General features: G+C 39.1%; 1 protein-coding gene across 1 annotated transcript in view; it reads right to left on the bottom strand.

The window, feature by feature from the left end:
* Nucleotides 1–1,066: 1,066 nt before the first annotated feature.
* Nucleotides 1,067–20,758, bottom strand: part of LOC113519621 (uncharacterized) — a 32,140-nt gene continuing 12,448 nt past the window's right edge. Inside the window, exon 2 of the mRNA XM_026904751.3 lies at nt 1,067–5,523. Coding sequence (XP_026760552.2) covers nt 4,786–5,523 — 738 coding nt within the window. The 3' untranslated portion in view covers nt 1,067–4,785. The remainder of the gene's footprint in view (nt 5,524–20,758) is intronic.

The following is a 20,758-nucleotide window of genomic DNA, read 5'->3' on the forward strand; positions in this document are numbered from 1 at the left end:
TAGTTCGACCATATTTGATCTCAATTCAATCACGTCAAATTTTATGCCTGTAGGTAAAGGCTTATATCATATCTATATTTGTATACAAACTCATTTTGTATAACGATACAATGTAAGGTTAAATTTAGACGGAAAAGTCTGTATGCATTTGCAGATATGCCAATTGTATAAATTCTCCTATTTTAGGATCACTTTGCTCGCGTTAACTTTATTTTTTCCTTCTCTCGAGTAGTCCAAAAATTTCGTAGACGTTCTAATACGTTCTACAATTTCAGCTTCATTACCTTTGTCCGGCTATCATTTATATAGCCTTGTTGTCCTTGCATAAAAGAGATGATCAAAGGAACTTAGTGATCGAGGAATAGGCAGCAGCGTCCCTCTTAAAATATTATCAAAGCTTAACTACGGTTCCCAATCCGCGTGCCAAGCGTGGCAACTACTGGCAACACTCCCATTCTGGTAAAGACCTATGTTTAGCAGTGTACAGTTAATGGCTAATATGATGAACTTTATTAGAGATTTTGCAACATTATACATATAGGTAGTGATCTATATGTTAATGAGTGAGGTTGTGGTAGAGCTGCAGCCTCACTTGTGTTTCTCCCACCAACCAACAATGCTTGTTTTGGTTTAATGGGTAAGATAGGTTTAGCAATAATATTACTGGGTCCAGAGGCATATTATTTTAGTTTTCAGGAACCATGATACTATTCAAGTCTATGGGTATTCAGATAACAGTTTCCATCTGAGCAGCTGTCAGCTTTTGTAGTATTTCTTTTTTATATAATAAATATTCATTTTTATTTTTCTTGCACTATAAAGTTATCACATTTACATCTTACAGATATTTGAATACCTACTTAAATATATAAATACATACTCAAAGCCTCATTATTTGCGTATTGGTGGATGAAAAGGACTACTATAAAATTCTTATTGCAAGATGACCCTAAAAAATAATTATTTCTTTTTTTGTATTTGTAAAAATCTTGTAAAATACATAAGTGACTTTAATTCACTATAATGGGAACAAAGGAGATTCTAGTGTTATGAAATAAAAGTCAGGTTTCATCAACAGTAAATATTTATTATAAAAATTGCTCTTATAGCCACATTTCTGTTTCTATAATATATATAATATTTATGTTCATTCTTTGTGCCATTGTTTCACAAAATTATTCCTGTTCTTGTTATTTTCGACACAACAGCTTAAACAATTAATATATTACAATAATGTCCTACATTAGATAATTAAAAAAACAATTTTGAACAACTCCTAACATGAGGAACATTTTAACAATTCGATGTGCACAATATTATTATTCAAAATTGGTTTCATAATTTTCTAATGAAAGTATGAGCGTCTTTGTAATTTACCGTGGCACGCCACGACAATGTAGGATTTTATCGTCACGATATAACAGTAGAGTAAAATGTATGTAATTATATGGAGACACTTTTAATTTACCGCGACGATATCGTGGACGTCCATAACATAACGATATCGTGGATGTGCACAGAAAATTAGAAATGTCTCCATTTCACTTTCATACAATTCTAAAAATTTTTCTCTTCTATTATATCGTGACGATAATATCGTACAAAATCATGTCGTACTACAGTAAATTATAAAAGCGGCCTATGCCTTCTAAAATATATTCACAATTGTTTCAATAAAAAGATCCTGTCATTTTTGGTAACCAATGGCAACGAAAAACTAAGAAGATACATCTATAACAATGTAATTGTAAGTTACGTATGCACACGGCTCTGAGTTCTTCTTGGAAGAGTCAGTCGCCAGAAGAGACGGATATGACGGATACTAATGTCACAACAATTATTGCTGAGGGTCACAACACAGTGCGCGGGCGCAGCGCCGCCCCGCAAGGGTAGCTAACAGATTATGGCAAGTAACAACAACATAAGAAATACAGAGTATTTAATATAATTGAAGTAGTACCCACTATATCATTTCACAAATAATATACAGCAACGAATTAATCAATTTTCCTACTTTGAGTACAATTTATTCTGAAAAAGGTATTATAGAAATATGAAAATGACAGGATAGAATATAGTAAATGTTTGTACGTAATTGCAAGCATTAGGAATATCATACGTTCTGTTATTCTGTCGTATAGATTGTCTACCGAATATATAATATTTTGATCAAGCTTTTCAAATAATTTCTTAACTAATAATCAATAATCATACATTAAGTACCCAGAAATTAAATAATAAAAAATCACTACAAAAAATAGTCTTACAAACAATACACGACAGATACAGCACAATATGATTTTAAATTTTTACCAGATACTTATATACCTGACATTTAGGTATATGTATGTCGAACAGAAATTTGTCGAAGAGTCGCTAACTTACTTAAGTAAACCATCACAACCAACCATACGGACATATTCAACAAAAAATATCTACGCAAAAATAAACCGTAAAATAAAATAGATTGAGCTGAATTCAGTTATCCAGTGCGCGGGTTTAGAACTCGCAAATGACTAAAACATTGTTCATGTATCTTATTAACTGTACTGGCAATATTTTTGTGACGTCTTATATTAAAATGCATTTATATGTAACTTGTAAGTCTGTACTTGTTGAGTTCATGGACAGAATAGAGGTTGTATAATACAACACGGTGGTGCGAGGGCCCGGGGCCCTTCGCAGTAGCAGAGTGATGAGCTGCTTGCCCGGACAATCGACATCGATATGAATAAAATTATTAACTATACATAATTTATTTACAACGGCCGCGAGTATCCGCGCCATAATGCCCATCTCCATAATATAATATGTACACTAAATTTAAGAACATAGAGTTTTCTCTCATTAGCTACCGAATCACAATTCAAATATTTGAGTAATTGACAACGGTGGACAAACATGCGCCGGAGCACTAATGCATCCTACTTTATTGAAATTTGTACTTTGCTCTATTAAATGTCGTGCTAGGTATGTTTGGTCCATGCAGTCACAATTCCGTGGATGGCGTATCCATTCATTTCGATTGGCGACATTAGGAGAGTGGTCAGAATAATTAATTACAATACAAAAATCAATTATAATTAAAATATTGATGATATTTAACGATCATTATACGTGCCAACATATCCCATGTGGGAGCGACCACAAATCCCAATGGCGCCAGAATCATTGCGTTCCGTTTCACGTGCGCGTTGCGCTGCTCACAACCCGATGTTAATAATGAGAGAACTTATCTTCACCACGCCGTCAAGAGATCACTTATATCCACGTTTTGAAGGAGCGGTTTCTACAAATTTTGACTAGAACTCTCTTTTTAAAAACGACGGGTTGTTTGAACGATTATCGATTTGATTATTCGATGTTTCAAATCTCATTGCATTTTGCTAATAAATTTCTCAGATAATGTTTGCTAATATAATTAGGTAATGCTTATTTTCGGATGTCTTCTGATGAAAGAAAACTAGAATTAAACGTTGTGAAAAAATGCCATTTATCCTCTATTAGTGTAGTAACGTGTTAGGAACTGCAATCACGGTTAGCTAGGAAGTAAATTATTCGATGAGAATTTATTTACCATTTATATTATGTATAAATAAAATTTCTTATTATCTAGACCATGTGATACCGTTCATCAGAAGGTATCCGCATTTACAAATTCTTTAAAACACATTACTTTCCATTGCAAAATTAGGTAGTTTAAGTACAGATTCAATCAATTGTTACAAATTCCAATTATTCAAATGCATGATCCTGTTGTAAATTATGAAACTTTCATAGTTACAGCTGTTAAGGCTACATAATTGACATCCAGTTACATTGCGCCACAGCGGACTTTTGGATGTGAACTAATGAAAGTTTACAGAATTTTAAGTACTCAGTAGACTTTACATTTATTTGTTCATCATAGTTCATTAGTGTGAACTCGTCTCAAGTGCTTCATGCTGCGGTCATCAGTGGCCAGTACATGTTGTTTACATGTGCTTCGCAAACGATCAGCAATATCGGCACATGTCCACACATATCTATTATTCTGTCGTACTTACACTTAGCGAAATCCGATTCGTGCGAGGTGTGCTCTTAATGTTGTTGGAATTGAACCGAGAACTATCGATCATAGAGTCAAAAACGATAGATATTATTATACTAAACGTAGGAGGTAATCTTTCGAAATTAAATGCATTTAAAGCTTCAATTTGAAAAGGCCACACTTCCACGAAGCGATTTCTGTCAATAAAACATAACCCAATCATCGTCATCTCGTTGTTCAATTTACATTATATGGAAAATATCAAGACAGAAATAATTTCATACTATCGCTTTTTTCTTTCAACGAAAATAATAAATATAGCTTTTTACCTAATTAATTACACAATAATTTCAACAAAAATTTCAAACACCTGAGTTTTAGTTTAAACGATAATAACGTCATTAGCTAAGTCACTTCAGTTTCGGTTTGGAATTCACTTAAAGGAAATAAAACTATCAAAAATAACTCGGCTCGCATATAGTCCTGCGTCACGTCCGAAGCTAGCACCTTCCCTTTTAGCAATTATATAATACTAACTACTGACTGCGTGTATGCGTCCCGTCGCGTCGACGTCGCTTCTTGGAGGAGAGTCGGGCGCCGGGCGGCGCGGCGCCCCCGACTAGATGTGCCGCGCGGCCGCTGCGGCGGCGGCAGCCGCGCGGCGCCGCCTCACCTCACCGCCGCAGCCGCGGCCGCAGCCGGCGTATCACAGGCGCTCAGTGGGGCGCGGGCGAGTCCTGCCCGCGCGGCGTGCACTAACTCGTCGGCACCAGCAACCGCACGAAGCTGTCCTCGCTCCAGCTCCAGTCGTCGGGCCACGCGTCCTCGGGCGGGTCTAGCGCCGATCGTGACGACAGGCTCAGCACTGAACCCCAGTCGATGGTGCGCTGCTCCTCGTCGCCGTACCCGGAGTCTCTGTCGGGGGGCGGTGGCGAAGGGAACGGAGTTGCGCGGCCGGCGGCCGGGTCTCGCGCGCTCAGCAGCTCGCACCGCGCCACGCCGCCGGTCACGCACGCAGGTTCGAAGGGTGCTTCCTCTGCGCTCTCTCGCTCCATTTCCCGCTCGATGCCACGCAAAGTATTGCACACTAACACGGAGCGCCTTAATGACGGGTCCGCCGTTTGACGGAAACGCGCTAATTTCAACGCACACAAGTTCATCATCTTGAATCGTCTTTCGCGGTAGCAGCGCCTGGAGGCGCAGCGTCCTGCGGCCCGGCCGTCGCAGCAGGCGCGCGCCGCAGCGCCCCCGAGCTCCAGGTAAGACTTGCCGTTCTCGGCACGAATAGTATCGTGGGCGCCGCACCAGCCACCGCACCAGCGCCGGCGGCACGCGCGCCTTTCGTCCTCCTCTGTTCGCCAGCAGTCTCCGCCGCCGGCTCCGGCGGCCACAGCCTCGAGCCGCGCTATCGAGTCTTCCCAGCGTGCGACTTTACCGCCGCCCTCGCACGGGGAGCTGGCGCGCCGCTTGGCGCCGCACCCGCCGCCCGAGCCCTGCAATACCACAACATATTGGTTAAAAACCTTAATTTGTAGGGTAACTTAAATAATAAAACTATAATAATCTATTTCTTTTGAATTATTATAAAAGAAAATAACCAACGTCCACATTGTGTTTATTCTTGACAATGTCAGATTACAGAACAATAAAAAATACCACAAATGATAAGTCGTCTGTATTTTAGTACAATATAAATGTACATTTACATTGTACTAAAAAAAAAAACTTTAATATTAACAAAATCTCACGAGAATATATTTCGAAAACAAAAATAACCAATCGAATTTAAAATCAGTCCAGAATTGAATACGTAAACAACATACAAACAAATATATTAAAAATACAATAGACTCGAGACCTTTCTTTTTTTAATCAGTCAAAAATAATGTATGTACCAAATAAGATTTTTTATAGATGAAATTGTTTGGAACTCGAAATAAAAAAAAATAGTCAACTTGTAGAACAACATACCTATTTCTAGCTTTAGCCATCGCTACATAAGAGAAACAATCGGCCACATATAGAACAGTGTGTGGGCCGACAGATATTCGGCTGTATGTGTGATAGGTACCAGTACCACTTGGCCGTAACCCGCAACAGTCGACTGACGAAAGTACCGTAATCTTTGGCTCAACCATCGACTTTGTACTCGATGGGAAATTGATGGAAATTATTTAGAGGTATTACATTTTTATAGACGTAAATTATTCTCAAATTTCAAATTGTGAACTGGTTATAGTAATATCTATAGACATATAAAACGAAGAACTACGACAAAATACAATATTTTAATTACTTAGTAAAATATATCTTTGAAATATGTCCAATGTAAAATATGTACAGTAAAGATTTACAACAATAACATAGTAAATACTGATATAAAAAATCAAAGATATAAAAAGTGACAATGAAAATAGAGCGTAGGTAATCAACCCAAATTATCTAACCAATAACATTCATAGTCAAACGTACCGAAAATAATGTCTAGAAGTAGACATGTAGTTCTATACTTATACCGACTCGACGCCAGACATCGTTGTTCTGTCTAAGTTATTTATTTTTTTATTGCAAAACAATTTTAAGCGTAACTTTTGTACAGAAATATAAATACTAGCTAATTATACTCTATCAAAATTTTCAAAAAATCCTTAGTGTTTTGATTTATTAGGCGATAATTAATTTTCTTTAAATACAAATTAAATTAAAAATCCCTCTTCCAGTGAAATCACTATAAATGGCATCCTCAAATAACCAACATACGGGTACCGCGTGTTGGGTACCTGAGTATACAGGGTACAGCGCCATTGTGCGCTCGACCCTTCTCAGTTTTTTTTTTAGATACAATACGCTCCCAGGGTGCAGCCCCTACGACCAGGGATTCGCCCAGGTAGTGATTCGTGCCTCACTACCCGCACAAGGGATTTGCCTGCTTGTGTCGCTCACATTCTTTGCTTTATCATACCGAAACATGCAAAATATTCTACAAAGCTCTTAAAATCTCCAATTAGTTCTAAGTTCAAGTAATAAAGCAAAACAATATTTTTATAGACTTTGTTTTAAACTTGAAAAACGAGGTATCACTTTTGCGTTTGCAGCTGCACTGTATAGATGGACGGAAAAACGACAAGGCTCGTTGACTTTTACCTTTTACCAATTGTTGGTTGTTTATAAGAGTAGTGATGCATGCATTGCGCGTTTGGTGTCCATCGTAACTTATATTTCGCAAGGTTGCGAGTCAGTGAGCGGCATGTGTGGCGATGCAGCCGTCAGAGAATAAAATAAAATAGCTAAAGGCGATGTCCAGCAGGCGGCAGATGCCTCTGCACCTGCCCCGACAATTAGATGGCACACGCGCCTTCACAACCTAGGATCTACTTCGACTAAATACTATTATTATATAAAGAAATACTTAATACTAAAAAAGTGGCAATTACTTAGTCAGTTTCTAAATCTTTCTCTGAAATTTGTTAACTTTAGAGATAAAGAATAATATTTCAGAATCGTCGGCAATACCCAATATCCAACGACATCTACACACGCAGTAATGGAAACCAGGTAGAATTGTGCCTACTTTCTTACTCGTATTTATAGATAAGCACTACATTCAATTTCCTACTGTAAAAAAGTTTACATAAATACTAATCATTATATTTTATTTCTTAATATTCACTGTTCCTGATTGTTGATATAAATGGTTATTGGCTATCGACAATTAGCTAAGCAAATACCTGCACAGTCTACAATTACTACAGAAAATTGTTTACTGCTAGGTAGGTAAGTAATGCAATGAGAATTGCGGACATAGTGAGTGAGCTGGAGCGCTGGAAGGCCAGCTCAGTGTTGCCGACCAACGTTGACTCAGCGGCCACTCATCGCAACGCTGCAAATAATCATTTTGCGTCACCCCTTTATCGCTGCGCGGAAAACGTGCCGTTCCATTGTGCGCTGTGAACGTCGCACGCCAACTGTGCCGTTTATTATAGCAGCAAAATTATAACCGCGCGCGACGAGTTTCAATATGCAGAAATAGATAATTCTACGAGGTTTCATCGGTATCACGCGGCGCTCGAGCTGTGTCTTTCGCGTCGCCAGCGCTGGCGCTCATGAAAATAAATTTAGTAAATGACGTTGGCGCTCCACGTTGCCGCTCCGCGCCACTGGAACGCGATTGCACACCGTTGCCGCTCCGCCTCGCTCTTTCTAATCTTGTCGTAAAGTTCTTTTTCTGATGCGCAGCGCGTCGCTCGTTCGTTCTCTCCGCTCGAAACTTGGAAACGTCTGACGTTTATTTTATCGCTAGTCTCGAATATGCAGCATTTTATAACCGTACCTCTGCGACGTTATATGGCAAAGCGAGGAGTAACTGCTTATACAAAATGATAACCATAAAGAATTCAGCTCTGTATCGAACTCGGACACGAAGCCGTATCGACTACGATTCGAAATAGCGGTGCAATAATCGTTCCTCTCGCTCGAGCCGAGGTAGGAAAAGTTCGGTCGGCGAGGCGAGTCGAACTGACTTTCTATGGCATTGTGAAGACCGAATAGATGACGGTACGGCATTGCCTCACAACGCGCTAAGCCATGTCAAGCAAGCGAGTGCGGGTCGTCGCGGTGAGGAGCGGTGGGTGGGCGGGAGGGCTGGCTCGCTAGTGTGCGAGCAGTTCGTGCACGTGCACGCGCACACAGCCGCACGCTATAATAACATCGCGTAGCGGCCGTCCGCTTGTATCTAGCGCTACAGCTACATACTTCGAGAGGCGACCGTCGACGAACGTTATATTAATATTATAGCCAACTATTAAAGCGGGGTAGAAACGAGGGGTGCGCAGCACACTGAACAGTTAATGTAGAGCGTACAGTTGGAATCAGTTATGTATGCGACAGGGCAGGGAATGTTTTGAACAAAATGTCAGTTCTAAAAGTAGATCTGTGGCAAAATAAATTGATAGGTAGGTACAAAATGAATATAGGACAATTATCTAATCCTTACTAATAATATATTATAAATATAAAAGTGAGTTTATTTGTTACCTTATAGCGCATTAACGCTTATCATTAACAATTAATATGAGGTATACACGTATTATATGGGATGGAGGTTATAGGCTATTTTTTTATCTCGGTCAGTAAACATATCCCGGTCAAGCGGACGAAGTCGCGGATAATAGATAGTTGTTTATATTTCCGTAGCTTTGAGATAAATGGTTTAAGAACTAAAATAGGTACATATATAGAGAGTTATTTATATTTAATGCGAATGATACAGTTATTTTTTCATGCAAAGTACTGATTCTAAATATATGTTAATGGTATAAAATCCTTGGCATCTTTAAGATTATTTTTTTTATTATTGTCCAGAGGAGTGGGCGGGAGGCTGGCTCCTAAAAGTCACATATTATATATTCCCAGATATGTCTTTGCCAGCACAAAATTTCGTTCCATATTCTAGGGTGGGCACCAGACAATACAAGAGTGCCCACTCAGCCCCATCTCTAAATACGCCTATGCATAAAATAAATAGATAAGAGATAATACCTCCATTGAAAAATAACTAATTGACTACCTACTATTAATAGGGCCTACGTCAATCAGCATTTTCTAAATTTGAACACTCTGAGATTCAAAATGAATATGGTATGATAATGTTCTTTTTTTAAGTTATAAACCTTTTACACAACACAATAGGCACGTAATATTCATAGAGCGGTAATTTAATTAATTAAAAGGGTTGTTTACACAGTACTTTAGAAATATACATTTCAACGAGGATCCTGTTAGCTAAATTTTTTACTCGCAAGATTAGAGAGTAATCTTAAACATTACATATAATAACTTTTAATAATTTTTCAATAATTTCCTTTTTAGTATTTTTTTACATCACAGTTTATATATTTTTCCAGGAAACACGATTTTCTCTATCTGTTTTTTTTTCATAATAAACCCATTAAATGTAATCTTATTACATTCAATTCAATTTTAATAGTTTAGTAGTTTTCCTTTTGATAATTCTAATTGAAAACTCATTATACTTTTATCTTCCTGACATGGCAAACAAATATACAGCTCGTCTAATAATGAACCGTTACTGTTGGCTACTAATATTTGTAATACTAATAACATTAGTTGGACTTTATCATCGTTGTAACCATCTTAAATGAAAGACACTGGATTTGTTTTGATTTTTGTGGGGAATTTTTTAAACATAAAACCTAAACTATGCAAGAATCATGACAATCATATTAGGAGATTCAGTAGATGTTATTTCCATCACGAGTGCATTATTTGATAATAGATAAGTGGTAGAAATTTGACCAAGGTGAACTATAGAAATGGAAGTATCATTACAAATTAGTGCAGCATTTTCAACTTTTCACAGGTTAGATATTGCAAGATTTTGAGTGATTTGTGTTTGTATAACTATAACTTGTAAGTAAACGCCTAGCTACTGATTGCCTGCACACCACCAGCGATTGAACTACAAATGTTATTCAAATTGAACATTAAAATATGCAGCTGTTATATGTATACTATTTTTACAAGTTTTTACAAGTTAGTTATTGCAGAATTTTACGTGAGTCGAGCTTGTATAATTTGCAAGTGAGCAGTGAACATGCAGCTACTCAGCTTCAACTAAACTTCGCTAATTACCTAAATGTAATATTTGCATTTTTTTACAAGTTAGATATTGCAGGATTTTGAGCGAGTCGAGCTTGTATAACTTGCAAGTGAACAGTGAACACGCAGCTACTGGCTGGCGTTCGGCATTTGTTGGCGAGTGAGGCGGGTGGCGCTGGCACGCACATTTCCGTGAGCGGCGTCGAGGCGTCGAGGCGGCGAGGCCGCGTGCGTCTGTGTGTGTTGCGCGGCCCGTCCCACACGCTGCGCCGTGCGCTTGTGTGCGCGCGAGCGAGAACCAGTCTCACATCCTGTTTGGTGGCCCGTCGCTGGCAGCTTCGTGCCGCGCTGTGCTTCTGTCGAGCTTTTTACTTTGCGCCTCTGGCTGCCTACATATTTTATATGATACGATGCGCGATTGATTTCAGTTTTCATATTAATCATTATCGCTATGCAAAAACAGGTTTCTATTCTTTAAATAATTAGTAGAGATTTTACCTTTGGTTAATCATAATATGTAATTTATATGCTATTTATTTTATTTAAGCACAGAGGGTAAAATCGAAATCATTAGCAAAATTTTAAGAGAATTTTCTAGGAATTAGACTTAACATTTTTTCCAAAGAACTGTCGACCGAATTACAAGAAAAAAATTTAGTCTTTCATACTAACATGATGTGTCTAAATTCTAAATTGTTTTTGTCGTGTTTCAAACCCATAATTTTAGGAGAATTGTTCAGTTTTTCTACTTCATTACTTCCTTGAATGAAAAGAATGCCTTTAATTTATATGTCATCCTATATACACATTTTAAAAATTAAATCTCTTACTAAGACATACACGTTAATTTAAAAAAAGTAAGTAACTACGCACTCGAGACTTAACTATATGAATACTAAACAGTATAAACAATTATTTTATTCTATAACGTAATAGCATAGACGAGTACTATAGAATGTTTAAAAATAACGCGCGCTATTTTAAACAAGACATAAAAAGACAATATAATTTGCCGTAAAATCTTTAAATAGCTCAGCTTTAACGATATTTATTTCTGTAATGCAAATTGTACTCTCAAACAGGTGCGATAAAAAAGTGTAGATCTATCGGGGCACCGTTATGAAATACCATCAAAGGATTCAAGGTGTCAAGTGACAAAAGAAAAATGAACAAGTAAACCGTTGAAAAGCAAACAAAAGGAATCCCCGTGGAATGCGATCCTGCATAAAAAGAGAGGGAATTCCCAAAATGCATTGTTTACAATGCACGGACGCGTGCGGAACGGACGAGGCGTTATGCGTTTATTACGAGTTACTAACTTAATGTTGCAGGCTGCTAACGACCTGCAACCACTCGATGCAATGAAAGGGAAAATTCGTAGTTTTTGTCGGCAGAGCATTTGTGGAGATGACGCACTGTTCCACGAACATTGCCGCTTCCTTCACTACATGCTTGGAATGTCACGCCGCTTATTGCCTTACCAGTTGTTCTGTGCTACTGCTGTCGAGAGGGCATTTTCTCAACATTCCTTTACTTTTATAATATATTCCCTTTTAACTGTTATTTTGATTGCCTTATTTTAATTACCTTTACAATAGCTCTCTTGCGGAATATGTAAAGAAAAACGCGGTTTAAATTCCTCTATCCAATATAGTTATTTCTAGACTTTCATAACTTAGGCGTATGCGCCAGTTCGAAGACTCCTCTTTGAGACAGCACACGGTTAGATAGATGACCATGATAGGTCAGTCTAGGCATATCCCAATACCTGATCTTTTGTAATCTTTTGGAGGAAACAATAAAGAGTATCTATCTATCTATCTATCTATCTATCTATCTGATTTCTTCCACATTCGCATTTTATATATGATTTGTCATTGTTTTATCTAGCAATCTTACATCTTAGTTGTTATAATTTAAAAAGATAAGAGAAAACTAAAAATTCTTTGCTGGTTAAAAATTTAGTTTTTCCGTTATTATATTCGTTATTCGGATTAGTATTCTTTAGCAGTAAAGCAAGACAATCTGATGGCCTACTAGATGATTTATATGCAAATAAAAAATACTAGAGAAGTTACCAACATCAATGTTCTTCATAAGTTACTCCAGGTTTTAAGAATCGCCATCGAACATGGCGACCTTTGTCTTATTCAATGTAATAAGTAAAGATTCATAGTAATTAACAGGATTACTATAATAAGACACAAATTGAAAATAGCCATAAGATTAGCATGAAGTTTAGGTGGGACACGCGCAGGACCGGTTCAGAGCACTTGTACGATTAACACTGACATTGCTAGACGGGCAATGCACGTACTCGCATAGGAACATAAATCACAGCGATCCGCAGGGTGGAGTTTACTCGCGTGCTTTTAAGATAATAAATCAGAGGCCGCGGGCGTACGCGGGCAGATAATGACGTCACTGGCACGTATCTCGGAGAATCCCCGGAAGAGAGCGAATAAAATAAAAATGTCACGTAGCGATCAGCTGGGCGGCGCGGCGCGAGCGTGACGGGTGGGCCCGCTCTGCGATACGCATAACGACGCCGCAATAAAACTTATTTTTATGTTTTTCGCTCACAATGGCCGCGCGAAGGTCGAGCTATCTAAATGGGTCAATACACTCTGCGTAGTACGAGCGTTGAACACGTGCTCCCGCGTTTGTAAATAGCGAGATATCGGCCGATTGTTGCAGTGATTAATGGGGGCGCGTAATGACTCGGCGCCGGGCCACCGCCGCCGCCCGCGCTGCTCGCTAATGTGCTCATTCATCGCTTCGACACTATTATTGTTTGCGCTCCGAGATGGTTTTGTTCGCATTCCGACAATCGATGCGACGCCATTAGGGCGATGGCCAATGTCAAGGTTGCACTTGCTATGCGCCCGCTCGTAGCTCGCCCGCACTAAATGCTAATTGCCTCCGAGTACGGCTGGTTCCGTTATGTCGATTATGCCAGGGATAGTACTCCTTTGTGGCCCTGACGATTGCGAAGTTTATGGAAAGGATCAAGCCAACTATGCTTTGGGTTATTAAGAATTTTAACATTGTTCGTTTGAGTTCATTATTATATTAGTGTAACGTAAAGTCGCCTCTGCATTTAATATGATCAATTCGGAATCGGCAACATATTTTAATTCTATCATCATAAATGACAAATTACTTACAATAAGGTGCTTTATCGATTTTAAAGTATACCAAATAGACGTATATACATGCATGTTTAGAAAGAGAATTGTAATTATGACCATTATTATGGCAACGCATAGGAGGTATCATGTTATGTCCATGTCTATAGGCGACGGTTTAGACTTTCCATCAGGTGGGCCGTCAGCTTGTTTGCCATTCTAAGTTATATAAAAAAAATATAGTAAATAGTTCATTTCAAGATGGAAAACAGAAATAGAATATGAGTATGTACATATCTATTGCAAAAAGATTTGTAGTTGTACACTACTACAGATTAATTTAAATCAAATCGCATATCTATTAGACGGACTCGTGCCGCTTGTAGTCTGTAAAGCAATCATAGGTGGTTTATACTGAAATCCGTGCGAGCGTCATCGACAGGCGATAAGGGCGAGGTCACGGTTATCAATGGAGGCATCTCCATACGCGCACGTGGCGGCCGGCCACGACATCTCGCGCCCATTCACTATGAAGACGCCCCCCGCGGACCGGCAGGCTCCCCCCACACCCGCGCACCACCTCCGCACCCTCGGTGCATCCATGCAACAAGTTAGGGCTCAGGTCTGTCTTGGAAGGAGTTCCGGAAGACGAAAACGCGTTAGCGGTTATGAGCGGTTTAGTTGCGAACACTAGGCGCGAGATGCCGCGTCTCTGTTTCCCATAATACGTTAGTCGAATTTGTAATGTGAAAAACACTGCAATTTATAAATTGATTTACTAATTATAATTGTTTGTTTAAGGTTATATTGGTGTTCATTGTTAATCTCAACCAAAAAATTACATACATGTTCATGTTTTTTAATTTCCCTATTAAAATGTTATTATTTATTGAAATTAATCAATCTTATATTAACATTTAGTTAATATAAGCTTGACTAATTAAGTAAAGCTATATTAATTAAATAAAAAATAATATTAAATTTATAAAAAAAAACAGCCTTTACCAGCCGATAATTATGTAACGCCATTCAAATAAAGTTCTCGTAAATCATTGTGGTTCAAACAAATTTTCCGGCTTCGCGATGTCCAATTAAATATGGATGTGATTGAAAAACGCGTGTCCGGTAACGAGCGTGTACATAATTGGTGGGCGGCAGCCAGGCCTGGAGTGACCCAGTTGCCGTTGCCTGGCGACCCGGGGCCGCAGCCCGGGCCCCCGCCGCCCCAGACCAGCTAGCTGTCGCCCCACGCTCGCACTAAATAACCTGCCCAAAACTGACACCTTAGCAAAGGTCGTTCAACCGTCACTCTTGCCATTTATAACTTGGAGTGCATACATGAGATAGCAGCAAGAATATGACAACGAGATATAATTTTAATAATGAATGCTTTTAACTGACCTCACCGAACCCTGCCCCATTTATGTCATTCTAACGAGTATTTGTACAAAAGCCGGTTTCATTAAACAACAAAGACTTGTCCTTTTAGAGCGAAATCCATTTTATATATTTATTTTTTTCTAAATTCGTCTAATATTAAGAGTGTGTTTGAATATGATTATTTTATAGACGTTTGATGTTAACCTACCTAGTGAAATAAACAAAGGACTCAACAGCTAACTTTTACTCTGTTTTGTTGAACCAAATAGAAAACCTGCGAACGAATAAACTTAATTGTTATAAGCCGCGTTTGCCGACTGCCACCCCCCCGAAGACGACTCCTAAGAGGGTGGGAGGCACCAAGAACAGTTGTATTCCTCCAAAGTTGTGCTAAATTTCACTTTCTCTAAAGACGGTGTTCGTTGGCGATATACTGTTTTCACATCCATATCAAAGTAGTTTAGTTAATATTACTTAAAAATATATTTGTAATCATATTAATGAGACACTTTTGAAAGGAGCCCCTGTCTTAAACTGCTCTCTAGAACATCTCCTTCGAGACGCAGTATCTCGTTTTTCTTAAGACACAACGTAGAGCATGTATCTTCTGCGAGAGCGCTTTTCGCCCTCTATGCGATGTCGTTATCTCAGCGAACCCTAACCGAGTAAAACATAAAAAACGTACGTCAAAAAAGTCCTTCCACTCACAAAAACTCCGTCGCCTCCTCGCCCTCTGAAGTTATAAAACGTTGAAGGCGGGCGGGGTGGATGCGGGGTTTGTGACCTTATCCCCCCAGTCTTAGGGTCGAGAACAGTTCGTGTAGGTGGCCCGCACACCAATGTGATTTAACTGAAAGGCGAGCACACGAGCGTGGAAGCTTTAGCAAAATGAAAGCCGACTCGCTCTTAATTCACCAATACAAGCACGCGGCGTGTACGGACGTCGATAGAGCCACCCTGCGCCACCCATCGCCGCCCGCCTCCGCGTGCCAGGCATAAATAAGGGGAGGGAGGCTTGAACTCGGGTTAACAAGAGAGTGAGCGCCCTCCCTCGCGGCAATGCTAGAAGGGAGAATTAAGGGGGCTGCGGCGAAGGACGAATTAAGGAGATGAGAGAGCACACGCTCTCGAGACGCGCGTCCTCACGCCAGGCTGGGAATTAAAGCTGACTGAGCGACGCCGCTCACACCCAACTATTATTTGTATTTATTGTTGCTGTGAAAATTCATTTCGTTTATTTGTGTTTCACGACTATCATAGTTGCTATTGTTTCAACTTATGCCGTAGGAGAGTATTTGGAGATATGTATATATCTCCAAATACTATAAGTAGGCATATACAAACCTTTAGAGTTTTCTCCAAAACTTGGTTATAGGTATTAATTTCAAAGTAGAAACAACATTGACATACCACCCTTTCCGCCTACGAACTGTGTGACGTCACCGCTGCGTTTTCATAGCACGTGAGTCATATCGCCACATAAATTACAAACTATATCCCATTGGAGTTAGGGTTTGTTTTCGGCAAAATTGGTGGTGCTTCTTTGTCTTGTTGTTGCGATGCGAACGAAAATATCCTTTATCCGAGGAGCGTAGAGTCGATTTTGTTGAATCTTTATTGAAATGTTCTTGGAAAGAGGGTGGGTATAAATTTTCCATGGGGGCAGACGGGGCGACGTCGCGCGAGGGCGCCGCTGAGTCACGGCGGCTCGGTGTCGGCGGGGGTGGTACGGGTGAGGCGCGGGTTGGGGTGCACATATTGTAAGTATCTACCACTCACATGTCACAAAGTTTTCTCCGCATCGAGAAACTTTGTTAACGTCAACCGAGCACGTGGCCTCGCTGATATTATACATAATTGCTGCACCGTTTCCCGCGCAACACGTAAAACTTCTGTGAAGTTTCCGTGATTTTTTTTTTAATATTCTTAAGTCTATATTGTTACGGTATATATAATAGAAGTTAATTGATTATTAACTTCTATTATATAAACCGTAACAATATCTTAATCTTAGTACCTTTCCATTATTATAAAGTGTTTATCATAATTTGGTATACTATGATCGTGAATCAAGTATACCAGTTTCTTTGTATATAATAATGTATTATGAAATCACAAATAGCCAAATTTGTTTCCAGCTTGAATCTGCATAATACATGTATAAGTAATTAACTAGTTACGGTCATTAAGCTTTTATTGCAGACTAGCTTTTTGCCCGCTACTTTGTACCTATAGTTATCAGAATTAGGAAAACCAATTAAATAGACTACTTCTAAATATCGTATATCAAATAAAACATACACCAGTTTTTAAGTTAGGCCTTTAGAAACACAACAGTGAAAACCGCATTTACCTTGATGCAGTAGTTTTTGCGTGGTACCGGGACAAAAATACAGACAAATAAACAAAATTTCTAAAAATTTATGTTTTGTTTTCTATTGCTTCTATTAAAACCTCTCACTACCTTCTATGTACACCGTCTAATTATAATGTTATCACATTAATAAGATTATGAACTTACAATTAGCTAATGCACATTAACAAAACAAATGCCTAAATTGTTTACAAAAACTTCTTTTCTGTCACTAGAATGGAATGTGAATAATACTACAGATTTCATGAAATATTGAGGAATATCACCAAATATCCACATATAAAACACAAATAAAATTATAAAATATTATGAAATTAAACTCTATGGAAATATGATATCTTTAAGCGAGCAATTGGTCGTGTTACATCGGACCGTCACCTTGAAGTGTGATAAGACGTCGTTGATAAGAAGCGATATGAGGCTTGCAACAATATTTTACATTCCTCCATCGCCTTATACCTAGAATTTAGTTTACAGTAATGACATCAATCGATTTGTGATCAAAATAAGCACAAATAATTGCTTTGCACACTACCAAAGTAGAACTTTTGTGACTACGAAAGTTAGAATGATTGAATGAGCATTTTAGAAGACCTAAACAATTTTACTTTTGATAAGTGAACAGTTTATTCGTTATGTATAATTTGTATTGATGATGATTTTAATATAATTGTCTCATGAGAAAAAAAATTGAGAAAAAAAAGCAAATAAGTAATACGATTAGTATTAATAGCAATATCAACATTAACGTCACAGGTAGTGTAATTAATTCTTAATTGAGAATTCTTGTACCCTTGTAAAGCGCGATGTGACGAGTTTCTCTATATGAGCTCGTGCAAGCGATGCTCAAGATCCTCTCTTCATTACGTTATGTAATGGAGAAATGGAGGGAAGAGAGAGAGAAGATCTATGTAAATCCCTTCCTCCCCAGGAACCTCAAAGGTTATAAAGCGCGGCAATGAGTTTTCGCGCGCAAACTTTATCGCAAGAGCCCGCTGACGGAGCGATGCTTTTTCATAAGCTTAGCCTTTTCTTGCTACCCCAGTTAAGGCGACGTTCTTTGATATTGGAGCCTTGTTTAATACTCGCAATCATGCTTTACAGCGCTAGAATTCTTAACAATAAATATGTACGTCTCGAAATTTTACCGTAACTTTTTGAACCTTTTTTAAAGCACGGATTGCAAACATTCTCTTAAAGGAATTTAATTACGTTATCCAAATACATTACTGTTATTCACTGCTTAAAATTTAAAGATGTTGATGACATAACAGCCTGTGGTGTGAAAAACATATTCCTTTATAAAATATAATAATTTATAACTAGAAATTAATTATTTTGGATGTATCTAAATAAGTTATCCCAGGTATTCTGCTATTAAACCTAATGACAATTTCGAATTTTGAACATAACAAGGAGACAAAAGTCGGGCGACCCTTTCTGTGGAGTATAGTACGAGGGCTCGCACTGAAGGGAGCACACAAAAGGTGACCCCCGAATACAGTAATGGGTCCGTTGCGTTAGTCTATTGCCAACTCGCAGATTACGACCCCTCCAAGCTTCCAACGCTGTGTGCTGATGAAATAGAACTTTCAGTTTTCAATCTCTGACAGTTAACTTCTTAACATATATTTAGTTTAATGTCTTTCATTATAAATCTAGTATATTTACTTTTTAATTAATACGACCATAAAGCAGGCAATTTAAATGTGTACAAAATCTATTAAGTTAGTCTTTAGATACCTACCCCTTTCTATAAATTGTACTGCGTTAATGTTATGAAATAAGAGGATGTAAACTAATTTCTCATCGATTGGTGTGGAGTACATGAATTTATTGGGTATACGGCTGTTTGTTTTGAAGGAGTGGATCGATTAATCGAAGGTCAATATTGGTGGAGGTCTTTGAGCCAGCAACGTTGACGGTAACGCTGACGAGTGCTGGAGCGTGGTGGTCGGTGTGCTCGCGCAATTGCCGATGCTGCTTTGCATAAGTAATGACCGCCCCCACTCCCCGCGCCCCGCATCGCCCTCCTATAGGCCTATCGATTGCGGCGGCGCGGGGCGGGCCGCATCGCCGTAATTGTCACACCGAACGAGCTGTATTTCGCTCCACCCTCAGGATATCGACCTTACTACCCTCACATAAAGCCGCTCTTAGTCTGCAACACTTTCTGATTGAATACCAAATGCGTTATAGTCCTCTCTAACTTTGGAGGCAGCTTGTAATAGAGCCTTCGAAGAGTCTATGACAGAGCTTAATTAGACAGGCGCGCGATGGCAACGAATGGATTTTACTTGTTCGATGTTTCAGTTTGAATTAAAGCTCGAATTATCGCAGAAGTACTTAAATAAGTTCGCTGAACTGCAAATTGTGCTGTGAGGTCTGACTAGGGAACAACTTTAGTTAACATGGTCTGAAGTATGTTTGCCAAAAGACAATAATATACTCAAGCAACTCTTTCTTTATTAGTAGCATAATCAGCTACGAAGCGGCCTACACTATCCGCGAGGGAGAGTTGCCCAACACACGATACTTAGCACGCACACCGTTCAAACGTAGAAAATATAATGGTAATTCCTTATTATTGTACGCGACACAGCGTGCGACGTCGCGTCGTATGTATTAGCAATCGCCGTCGTCTATTCGAGCTGTTTTTTAGCGCACCAGCAACGACGAAAGTATGGAGAAAGTGGCGCGTTGACGTCACACACACAAACGCAGCACACGCGTGGCACATACAGCGGGCGTTGCGTCGGTACACGGTCCGCGGCACGCAGTGGTAGCTGGTCGGAGCAGCTCCGAGTGATTTGACAGCGCGCAGCCGAGCGCCGCTCTCTGTGCCCGTTACCAACGTCTTGCTACATGCCAATGGTTACAACACCACGATATGTATGAGAAATACAGCGCCGCACCGCACGATACGCCGTCGCCGCTCTCGACACGTTCTCTTACTCAATAAGAATGTGAAAAAATAAGCAAGTATATTTTTTGAAAGCTCGATTTTAACTGAGAGTATATAAGTAATCTAAAGGACTCCCCCAATATCATGATAACTAGATGGCATGTCATACGGGTATCTTGTTGCATGAAAGATGCGGGCAGGCGCGGTCGTCATTTGTACATTTGTTGTTTTGGTTTTTTCAATAAATTTCGAGAAACACAAATAATAGGTCGTAAAATCCGCCACCTGTTTAGGCGAGCGCGTGCATAACTGAACAAAGGACG

Source organism: Galleria mellonella, unplaced genomic scaffold (assembly GCF_026898425.1).
Source record: "Galleria mellonella isolate WM207_F2 unplaced genomic scaffold, CSIRO_AGI_GalMel_v1 utg65, whole genome shotgun sequence".
NCBI classification, from domain to species: Eukaryota; Metazoa; Arthropoda; class Insecta; order Lepidoptera; family Pyralidae; genus Galleria; species Galleria mellonella.